Source organism: Diceros bicornis, chromosome 25 (genome assembly GCF_020826845.1).
Source record: "Diceros bicornis minor isolate mBicDic1 chromosome 25, mDicBic1.mat.cur, whole genome shotgun sequence".
Classification (NCBI taxonomy): Eukaryota; Metazoa; Chordata; class Mammalia; order Perissodactyla; family Rhinocerotidae; genus Diceros; species Diceros bicornis.
In genome coordinates, this window is record NC_080764.1 from 38,459,132 (window position 1) to 38,471,229 (window position 12,098).

General features: G+C 37.9%; 1 protein-coding gene across 3 annotated transcripts in view; it reads left to right on the forward strand.

The window, feature by feature from the left end:
- The first annotated feature begins 2,743 nt into the window (after nucleotides 1-2,743).
- Nucleotides 2,744-12,098, forward strand: part of PPFIA2 (PTPRF interacting protein alpha 2) — a 462,329-nt gene continuing 452,974 nt past the window's right edge. For 2 of the 3 annotated variants that reach the window (XM_058568715.1, XM_058568714.1), the window contains exons 1-2: nucleotides 3,010-3,607; nucleotides 7,878-8,128. In XM_058568715.1, coding sequence (XP_058424698.1) covers nucleotides 7,880-8,128 — 249 coding nt within the window. In that variant the 5' untranslated portion in view covers nucleotides 3,010-3,607; nucleotides 7,878-7,879. Of the gene's footprint in view, nucleotides 2,797-3,009; nucleotides 3,608-7,877; nucleotides 8,129-12,098 lie in introns of those variants that run through there. The other variant, XM_058568716.1, reaches the window with a different exon arrangement.

The following is a 12,098-nucleotide window of genomic DNA, read 5'->3' on the forward strand; positions in this document are numbered from 1 at the left end:
GTCTTTGGTTCTTGATCTCAGTAAACTTTATCTTGACAAACAAAACCATTCTGGTTTAAATAAAACAAGTGCTTTTTATTATCGTTATATTCAGGATATCTAAAGAGATGGAAGGACTGGCTGCCATAGTGAAAATGAGAGTAGCTGTATGACACTCTTCTCTTAAAAGAACATGTAGACAAAAAGGTAATATTTGAAACAACATGTGCAGAAGAAGCATTAGTAAGTGTGGCTAACAATATTGTTTGCCTTTAAATCCTTTCATTGATGTTAGGCACTAAGACTGATGAAAGAGGTGGCTTCCACTACCTCTATCTAACGTAACTGACTATTTAGGAGATAAAGCATATGGCATCTTAATCACTGATCCTTGGCTATCAAAAACCAGTAGGAGAAGATGATAACCTCAGTACGATAATTGGTTTTATATTTGTTTGAGAGACTTTTTGCCTTGACCACAAAATATCACAAAATTTCTTCTTCTGTACTTATTTTGTTCCCAAATATCTTCAGATTTATTTAAGCAGTGGTTCTCAAAGTGGGACTCCTGATCTGGCAGTATTCCATTACCGAAGCTTATTAGAAATGCAAATTCTCTGGCCACACCACAGACCTGCTGAATCTGAAACTCTGGGGATGGGGCCCAGAAATCTGTGTTGTAACAAGCCCTCTGGAGATTCTCTTGAATGCTAAATTTGAGAGCCACTAAATTAGAAGAACTGGTGTAGGGGTGACTCTCCTGTTTCCTGTGAATTGGTTGACCTAATGCCTTCTGCAAAATTGCTTCTTAAAAATACATCTCAGTTTTGATAGGAATGTTATTTACACACTTTGCAGTGGTGTTAGGGGTGAGAACTGAGAACGTAGAGTTTCTAAGCTGAGAGTGACCATGAAGACCACGTCTTCCTAGTAAAATGTCCTTTACTCCATGGCTGTTTCTCACCTTCATTATCAAATTCTTCCTTTCTGTGATATCAACTATCGGGCAGCCTTTAACTCTGTTGTGTCAACTGCATGTGGGGATTATACTTAGAATTAAAATTTTCTTTGATATGTGAATGGGACTCAGGCAAATCTAGACTCTTCTTGGAAATGGTGACAACATCTGAGGCTGCACTTGACAAATGTTGATTACCAAGGAAATTAGAACAAAGGTTTAATAAGGAAGGAATTCTTCTACAGATAGACATAACCGTCTTTAAAATTATGAAGTTTTCTCATGTATAAAGGACATTTTATGTCTTCTGGGGAATTCCAGAGAGTGAAAGTTATAAGAGTACTGATATCTGATTAATATGATAAAGCTATTATTAAATCAAGTCTATCTGAAAATGGACTGGGCTGCCTGGTGAGTTAATGAGTTTCCTGTGATTAACAGTATTTAAGCCACATCACATGGTAATTGGGTGGTCTAGATCCTTGCTACTCAAAGTGTGGTCCCATCTGGGAGCTGTTAGAGATGCAGAATCTCAGGGTCCACCCCAGTCCTGGTGAATCAGAATCTAGAATTTAACAAGATCTACAGGCGATCTATATGCACATCATGTTTGAGAATCAGTGCTCCAGTTGACATCTAATGACTCTTTATATTATTCTTATCTTAATTCTGATAAGATTATGTTGTGATGCAGAATTTGAATAACAGTGTAGAAGAGAAGGGGGTAAATACATGAGCTTGACCTCACATTCCACTGTACAGTCACTAACTGAATTAAATGCTACCCCCAGGGTGAAAGATTCTGTTTCTTGAATATTGTACTTAATTTAAGTGAGCTGCTATTTGGGTACTATTTCTTTAGTTGGCTTTGGACTCTTTGCTTTACACAAAAGTGAACCATACCTTTTGGACTTCTTGTACTGCATCCTGAGGATACTTGCACTAACCCCCAAATTATATCCAATGTTTAACCTTTCTTCCATTTCCCTTCTGCATGCCCTTTTCCTTTTCGCTAAAACTAGGATATGTTAATTTCCTTCGCTGAAATGTTTCGTTTTTGCTTGGAGTAGGTACTGAGTTTTGTCTTCTGCTTCCTCTCTCTCCCTGATGGGTCTGTATGACAGCAGAGGCAGAAAGAAAGGAGAATAGGCAAAGGGATGTGTAGATATAGAGGGAACTGGAACACGACCAAGGACCAGACTTTGCTCAAAGCTGAAATTTACTCGGGCAGGGAGTACTTAACATACAATTCTCATCACCAAAGCAATGAATGGAAAAGAGCTGGAGGGGTAATAAGAAATGACAGATGGCGCCACACCCTAGATTGCCTCAGATCCCAACAACCACGACTACTATGCCCTGGTCGTGGGAGAAGGAAGCTGCTTAAAGAAATGACAAGCACTGAAGGCCGTAGAGCCGGAAGGTGCCCAAGCCCATTCCCATGCCCAGCAGCACGGGCCACACACGCTTTCCTGTAGAGACCATTGTGTGTGGGAAGCCCGAGCGAGGAAGACCATACCCCCTTCCCAAACCTGCCCATCCCCAGCTGTTGCCTCCGCCGGGGGCACTGGGACCAGCGCGAGACCCAGCAGCCTGAGAGCGGCTTTGGGGGAGTCGCGTGTATCCGCGAGCGCGTGTGCGTGAGGAGGAGAGCAAAGACGTGATTACTTCAGAATTTATTTAAGGGCCGGTGGAAACCACTGCAGTAGCTTCCAGGGGAAGCCCTTGTTCCAGAGGAAGAGGAGGTGGCGGCTGCCGAGGAGGAGGAGGGGGGAGAGACGGAGGAGGAGGAGCAGCAGTAACAGCACGAGGCGAGAGAGGAGAGAAGATGCTGTAGCATCCTCACCGGCTCCCAGCAGGTTGGTGTTCCCGGCCGACTGATGTAAGCAAAAGGCTTACAAAGAGGCTGGGAGGAGAAACTGGGTGTGGGGGGCTGACTGCTTGCCTTTCTGCAGAAGAAGCGCCTCTTTTAAGTGAAATGAGACACTCGAGTGCCGAAATAGGCTGAGAACCAGAAGGGGACCAGTCCTGCTTCTCGCATTCCCGGGGACTTGCTTCCGTTTACCTTTCCAACTCCCGGCGTTAGCCATAAACTCTGGAAGGGCTCCAGGTGGGGGACAGGGTGGAGAACTTCCCTTCTAGACACTCCTCACACCTTTTCCCAAAGCTCACGTTTTTGGGGGACACCCTCCGGGTGGCCCGGACGCGGAGGGGGAGCAGCGCCGCTTGGTTAAGTTTCTGCAAGTCAAACCCGGTCCCCAGTTGCCGGCTCCTCGCCCCGGGTCTCCAGCTGCACGCGGGGAGCTGCGGCTGCTCAGGCAAAGGAGCCGCTGCTGCTTTAAGAGCCGCCTCCCCCTCTCCTCCCTTTGACAATGGTCTGAACCGAGCTCTGCTTCCCAAAGCAAAATTCGTAATATGCCATTTTTCCGATGGACGCTTCTCCTTTTGGCTGCTGACGGAGCCGCGGGAAGATGCCGAGTTGCTGCCACGCCACCCAGCCGGGGCACGTTCCAGGAGGGCGCCGGGGCACGCGAGTGTCTGAGCTGCCCTTTTCCCGTTGCTAGGGAAGTGGTCCAGGAGTGCCGGCTGTGAGCCTCCCCTCTCGTCAAGCCGAGACTGCGGTTGTCACTCATCAATTGAAGAAGCAAGACCCGAAATTACAGACATTAGGTACAGAAACTGTATTTGAGTTACACGGTTTCCCTTCCGCTTTATTTTTTTTAACCCCTTCCCCCCAGCCCCACCCCGCCCCCAGGGAAGATGAGATGCAAATTCCTCCTTGCCAATTACTGTTCTTACCTTTTGCTTTCCACTCCCACCCTCTCTCTTCACCTATTTCTCTACCTCCTCCCTACTTGGCTCTCTCCTGTAGGGCTGGATGAAGAATTTTAGTATGGAAATTACGAAGTCAACTTCTTCAGGGTGGTGGGGGTGTGTGGCTGAGAGAGAACTGTCCAGCCCTGTGGGGTGAGCTGGCTCTTCAGCCATCTGTAAATGCACTGGGGTAAAGAAAGTGCAAAATGCTTCCATTAGAGGCAATAATATTTCCTAAGGACAGGGTATTTCAAAGAGTTAAATAGGAGGAGGAATATTCATGTAATGTAATCAGACAATGGCTAGGATTTCTCCCCGAATTACTCCTTGTGGGTTAATTGAGGTGGAACTGGGTTGGTTCTTAAGACTAAATCTTCGTAGAAGAAACTAACTATAGAGAATAATTGCATTTTTGCCTCTAGTAGGGTCTAAGTCCTAGTGATCTGTTTGAATAAAGTGATTCATTGACAGAGAAAAAAAAGCCTTTTGTAGCACTGTCATGTCAGAATATACTGTTTGAATGGCACATATTGCTAAGAAACACATTGGATCTTGAAAGCCCTTGGGTAGTGACCCAGTGGGCATTCAAAACTTTTATTTTGAAATCTGAGAGATTTAGAAGACAGTCAAGGTTATGTCTAAGAATAAGGGAGTTGGTTTTCCTGGTATAAAATTCTTCAAGCTAGATGTAAGCACTGGGATGACTAAACCAACCAGGTTTATTATTTTTTTACATTCACAACAAAATTTACAATGTCTCTAACCAGGTCTTGAAACCTTCAGTAATTTAATGAACATGGCATCAACATCTAGAAGAAGATAACATAAGTCATATATCCAATTGATTTTGGGAAGGGGGTGATGAAAAGGCAAATATCAGAGCAAACTGTTAGTATGCTCTTTCTGGTTTTTCAGGAATTATATGATGCAATGCAGTTTTTCATATTGAAAATGACTGTAAAGTTAAAAGTGGTATATGAGGATGGAATAAACTAGAGTTTGAATGACCATAGCCTTCTGGACTGTACAAGTTGCTTCAAATGTCATCCATTCTATAAGAAGGTGTTTAACTCTTACGTTGAATATAAATTTTTAATTGCTTTTAATACTTAAAATGTGCATTTATGAAATAAGCTATATTATATTTTAAGGATTATATAAGTATTTTGTAATTTATATTACACAGAATCTCAGTTCTGTTGCAAGGAACTAAGCTAGCTCATGAAAGTGGCCTTATTTTTTTGTAGGCAAATTGTTTTCTTCTAATTTTGATGAGAAGACTTTAGATTTACTCATTTGGGTTGACTGTGAAAAAAAAGCAACATGTATTCTATTTATTTCCTAAGTAACTTTTGCATTGTCTGGTATTTTTTTTTCAATTGGCTTTGGAGAGTTCAGAGTACCCCCTGGAATTAAACCTTTAGGCATGGAAGCAGAATGAACCATAAAGGTAAAATATTCTTTCTGCAAAGATGAATGTTGGTCACTTTATTACAGAAATAAATACTTGAAATTGTAATAGCCCTTTGTAATTTTACTATGTATTCTCAGTCAGGTATCCTATTGGAGCCTTACAATGGGCTTGTTTAAAAAACAAACAAACAAACAAACAAAACTTGGATTGTTATCCCTACTTTACAGAAGAGAAAACTGAAGTTTTGAGGGATGAAGCAACTTGCCCTGGCTCACCTGCATCAGGGGTAGAATCAAATCAAGTCCTTTTGAGTGTAGATTTAGTAGACTTTCTAAGTCCCTAAGTTGCTTCCCATCATAGCATCTTTTAACTGACTAAATCAAAGACCAGCTTTCAAACTAATCTAAGAGCCTAAAGTTTTTGAATGTCTAATGTTCCACGGTGAGGACAAGCATTTATTAGAATTAGGGTAGTATATCCAGAAGAAAATTGTAGCTGAGGTCATCACTGCAGTTATGTTTTTCCTTGGAATTTAAAGTTGTTCTAAGTAATTCAGAGTAATTCAAGGCTAATAGCTTTCTTTCAGGAAGGATATGATTTAACATACAGATTTAAGAATGTTGAAGTAACTCTAAAATTGAGGCCTTGCAAGCGTTTTGGCACAAATTGTCACAGTGCTACCATTTCCTCTCCCAGTATTTTGTTTTAACCTTAAATGTCAAAAAGAAACATTGGCTCCTGGTAATCATTTCTCAGAATGACACAGCTGTTTGTTGTGTAGATTTCATGCATGGTATGTAAACTAATTGTTTTAAATACTCAAATGTGTTGCAACATTCTTTTTGTTTTCCAATTCCTTTTCAATTAAGGTAAAGAAAATTTGTAGCAGTTAGAGAAGTCTCCTTTTTTTCCCATCTTTGTGATAGTGTTTGAATGAAATTCAAATTGAGAAAAAAAGAAAAAAATATTACATTTTTACCCATTAAGTAGTTAACAATAGCAGCAAATACAGGAGTGTGAGCGAGTGTATGTGTATGTGTATGTGGGGGGGTGTGCACGTGTGTCTAAATACATCCTATATATCTCTACTCTGCCATTTATTTTAGGGTGAATAAGAAGTTGAACTAGTCAAGTTCTTGCCTTCAGGTAGCCGAATGTTTTCAGTGATGAACAATAATTCAAAGCATTATCTTGAATTATCCTAAAATCCACCCCCTCTTAATTTCTTTACATAAGCTATCAGTCACAAAATACTTTCCTTTATCTTTTTAAAAGTTTCTCCTAGTTTTCAGTGGACTCTGACCAAGTCATTCACAGATAATTGAATTTCTCTCCTCAATAACCCAATTTATCTGAAGAAACACATAAAAAGTAATTAACTATTGAGCTGTTAAGTCTTGACATTTTATTTGAAAATATCACCAGAAATATTTTCCCCAAGGACAGGAATATGTAGGCAGAAAAATGAATTGACCTTGTATTATAAAACTGAAGAATGCTCCAGGATCAACAGCCAAACCAGCCTTTCTCCACATCAGCCTTCTGCAAAACCAAGCCCTCTAGTTAATAGCTCCTGGCCTCAGCACAACCTGAAATTGAGATGGGCTTGATTCTTTTTTAAACATAAGATAGAGGATAAAAGAGAAAATAAGATAATTTCTGATATTTAAAATGCCACGCAATAGGTCAATGTTACATCTTAATGTCTGTGTTGTCTATTTTAAATCAAAATAATAAATGATTTAAAAAAGTATTCTGAACAGTTCATTTATTTCATGACTGGGAGCTTGTGATTAGCAGCTGAGATGTGAAGTTACTACGTTAGCTAATGTAATTTATGGCATCTGTTTTTGAAATATTTGAAAGAGTGTTAGTTTGTATTGTGTGGATGGAAACCAGACAACGCAGCTCACAGGAAACAAAGGAATATTAAGTATAATTAGTAGTATAATAACCTAAACAAATTTATGCATCTCAGTCTATTTCATAAAGCTTATGTCTAATTCAGTCAGTATCACTTATCTACTCTGTGTAGACTACTGTAGGAATTCAGGGAGAGAGCATAGAAAAGTAATAAAATGGGAGTTGTTAAGTCCAGAAGCTTTAAACTAATTGGTATGAAAAAAAATCTGTTGATAAAATAAAAAAGTAAAAGCTGATTATTATATAAAATAAATACTCAATTATTTGTGGATTTTCTAAATGAAAGGATGAACATTAATTCATTCAATCATTTAAGTCATTCAAAAATCATTCACTTCCTACCCATTAAGTGCCAGACATTGTGCTTGTGTTAACAATATAATAACAAATAAGGATAAGACGGAGGTATTACCTATAAGGGATTTGTAAACTTGCAGGGGGAGAAAGGTGATGAATTAGTGTGTAATAGCATGTTGTTATAAATTGAATTAGGTGAGATAAATCTTTGAAAAAAAAAAAACCTTTGAGAAGTAAGTGAAACCAAGCTGTATTTTGTAGGTAGGGGATATGTGGATTGCCATGAAAAAAGAAAGCATGTAAGTTGGAGGAAGTCAGTGAATCATATTTCACTGAAGTCAAAATATTTAGCTTGGTTGGAGTTGGGGCAGTGGGTAGGGGAAAAAGAGACAATTAGGCTGATGAGCTGCAAAGAGTTTGGTGAGTTGAGGGTCAAGTGGCATTACTGGAAATCGTTTTACTAAGACTTCTCTCCTTTTTGCTTTCTTTAAGCAATGATGTGTGAAGTGATGCCCACGATTAATGAGGACACCCCAATGAGCCAAAGGGGGTCCCAAAGCAGTGGCTCGGACTCAGACTCCCATTTCGAGCAGCTGATGGTGAATATGCTAGATGAAAGGGATCGTCTTCTAGACACTCTTCGGGAGACTCAAGAAAGCCTCTCACTTGCCCAGCAAAGACTGCAGGATGTCATCTATGACAGAGATTCGCTCCAGAGACAGCTCAATTCAGCCCTGCCACAGGTATGCTTCCTGGTAGCATTTGTCCTTCCTGTTACAATCGAAAATGCGATGAGACTTCAATAAGCTTTGCTTTATTCCCATTCTTATAATTGCTTTTCCCCTTAGCATATATGATATGCATGTTTGGTGAGAAAAATTTAAGAATAGATAATTAGTTCACATAAAACCTTGGCTCAAACAAAATCGTAGAAGCATTAAGTTCCTATCTAGTCTTTCTATTAAAAATTTTGTCTGTTTTTTGGTGGGGGTAGAAAATCACCTGTTGATCAGCTTTTAATCACCAGAATATGGGAATAGTTTTCTCTTTCTTACTTTTTAAACACTATTATGACATTTGGAAATATGTATTTTACATTTTTAGCTGTGTGGTGTCTGTTTGGAAATGATAGTAGTTTGGAAGTCTACTGTCCAATATTTTTTATTTGTCTTTCTTTAAAAATGTCTAACACCTGCTTAAAAATTCTTGGACTTATCGACATATTACCCTCTCTCCTCAAAAAACATTTCAACCAGTTTCTCTTTTGTTTAATATTTTGGCAATTGAAGGAAAGGCAAAAGTTAACCTCCACAAACTTAAAATTGTTAGATTAGTTAATTTTTATTATATTTTTGTCAAGAGTCTTATTTTATAGAAAAAAAATAGAATATTTGAAAGATTTCCAGCTTATTTATATACAAAGTTAATAATGAGAGTCAATTTTCTTATTTAAGAATAGCATAATTGTGTTTATTTTAGGTATGAGAAAAAGCATAGAATATCAATTAGATTTTTAATAATTACCCCCCAATAAACTATATATTTTTTTAAATATGTTTGGCTCTCTACTTAAAAGACAGGATAGTAAATGTTGAAGAGTTGACCTCTCTCCATGAAGTTATATCTTGTAGCAAATATCTTTTCATAAATATTGAAAACTATATAATCAAAGTTAATCAAGTTCTAAACCCAGCTGTACTATTAACTTGCAGTGTAATGTTGAGATAGTTGTGACTCTCAGAATGGGAAGGATGACCTAGAACCTTCTGTCACATCCCCGTTAGTAATCCCATAACCTATATGGATAACTCCTGCCCCAGTCTTTTTTATTTTCGTTTGTCTTGTGTTGAGATGTAATGTTTCTAGTAACACTTACCTGTTGGTACAGTGGTTTTGTTTAATCACACAGAATGCGTTGATTCATTTCAAAAGACAACTATCTTCACCAAGAATTATAGTTTTAAAACTGGACATTTCAGTCTTGGCAATTATTCTTCATAAGGTGATTTCTAGAATGATCACCATCATACCTCCTCTCCCGTAGGATTATTTGGGTTGGTTAATGCTTTTGTCAAAGTGTGGTCCTGGAACCAATCACGCTATTCATTATCTTTTATGACAAGCATAGAATGGGGCAATCATTTCTTTTTCTGGACAGAGTGTTTCATTAAGAAGCCTAGGATTGTATTATATTTGGGGGCAAGTTCAACATACTTTTAGTATGTATTGGGACAGCAGTCAACTGAAGTTTATAATTGAATTGCATAAATGCTGTGTGTTCCCCACACTCTTTCTGGAAGTTGACTCTTTGGTCCTAAGTGTAAGACTATACATGTATCCCTCCTGCAGCTTTTTTTATTTTATTTTATTCAAGCCTGATGCTATCAATTTGGAATCCTAATACTGCCAAAGCGATTCTAAGAATAATTTGAGTTTTTAAATTTTTTTCTCTAAGTGTAAAAAAATGGGTGACTGTTTCAAAAAGATGTAAAAATAAGGTACCAGAACAAGATATTTTGGGGAAAAAGGGAGAAAACTGAAAATGTTTTCATAAATAACTATATTGTGTAGATACATCTCTTCTTAAAGGTACAAGAATGAAAACATTTTAGTTCTAGCAATTCAGTTGTATTGAAAATCTAGATAATAATACTATCTAAAATTTTAAATTTTGCTTACACTGGTGCACAATTTCTTATTCAAATCCCTTGGGGCTGGTTGTGTTTTAGAATTCAGAATTTTCCCGATTTTCTGTACGTATACAATGTGTATTATGGGAACACTCCTCTAGCTCATTCTGGGCAGCACCCTATAATTATACACTTTCATATTTCTGGAGAGAATTCTATGAATATTCCTACTTCATGGGAAAAATAAAGACTATAAATGATTTCTAGTTAGTACAGGTCTGGTTTTGTCATCAATCAAGTTTGCAACATACAGTACAAATAAAATATCAGTTTTCTGAGTGGGTTTTGGAATTATAGATTAGGGATTATGAGCCTGTACATTTAGACAGATATAGTTCCAACCTCTAACATTTTTTTCAATATTTATTTGTATCTTACTATTATAAATATCTGTATCTTTAGCAATCCACAGGTCCTTAAAAATAGTGATGGTCCTGTCATTTTTTTAAAGCAAATATTAAATAACCTAATCTATAAATTTAGGGCTATAAGTTTTCTGTAAGCAATAGAGGAATGTTCTTCTTTAATTGGTATCTTTGAATTTTTTGAATATTTTGTAAGCAATGTACCTGCACTGTTTGGCAGCATCGCATTTGACATTTAGCTGGAAGGAGAAAAATGACAACCATAAATGTGAGTTTTGAGGCAGAAATAAAGCATATAAAATTGAAAACTACAATAACATGCAAATGAAATTTATTTTCACAAACATGGGATAGAATTCAAAGCAGAGTCAGACTTTGTGACACACCATGTCCTCATTGCCTTGATGGTACTTTCAGGGTGGTGGTGATTTGCTGTAGGTACTTTCTGTGCTTTCATTCCTTCCTGAGCAAATGCAGCAATGATTTTAACAATCCTAACCATGTAAAATATCCTGTAGTCTTAGTGGTTAGTTTCTCATTATGTGATTGTGTGTCACTGTGTTTAAGGAGTGCTGATGATTCCACACCATTCCACGTCTTTAGGCCTGGGGTTTCCAAGCTACACACTCAATTTTCTACCTCTCTAATGCACAGATCCATTTTAGTGTTCCACAGAACCTTAGATTCAACATCTCCCAAACTCAGTCATCATTGGCCTCCCACTCCCCGCCCAAATCTGCTCTAACTCCTCACCTAGATACCTGAGGGTCCTCATAGATGATGCTTTCTCCCTCATCTCTGAATTCAGTCATCATTGGACCTTACTGTTTTTATCTCTTAAATAATTATCAAATCTCTCTATTCTTTTCTGTTCTTTGTCACCTGGGCCAGAACTACTTCTTTGCTCTATCTCCCACCATTTCTACTTTTGTAAATGTGTCGTGTTGCATGCTTGAATAATACTGCAGTGTCCTGACAAACTTCATGCTATTCTAGTCTTTTTCCTTCATATTCCTCTCTGCCCATATGTTCTTCCTTGATGTCTTTGTCTGGCTCACTTATAATCCTAGCCAAGATATTCTCTTTTCTAGGAAGCCTTCTCTGAACCCCCAAGTACATGTCTTCTGTGTTCCTTACTCTTATCATTTACCATATCATCGTTAAATTATCTATTTATGTGCCTGTCTCCCAACCTAGACTATAATCTCCTTGAGAATGGGAGCATATCTTAATCATCTACAACCCTCTGGACCAGCAGAGTACCAGGTCCATATTCAGGGCTTTTAAAGTAAAAGCAGAACTACATGTATACGCATTTTGGTATAGAAAGAAAAAAACTTGAAATAGGAAGATCCGGTTCGTATTGTGTCTCCATTATACATTATCAGTTTGGTCAGGACTTCAGATTTCCATGCTACAAAAAGTGGTTAATACTAATACCTCACGGGGTAGTTTGTGATGATTAAAGAAAATAATACAAGTAAAAACTAATTAATTTATAAAGCGTTAAATATGGAAATTCCTTCATGTGTTTTATCTAGAATGCTAAAAGATAGACTCATTTCTATATATGTATGTCAATGAGCATTAGAACAATTTGCAAAGAATATTGATAAAATAAATAGTCTTTAACATTCTGGAAAGTAGGACAAATATCT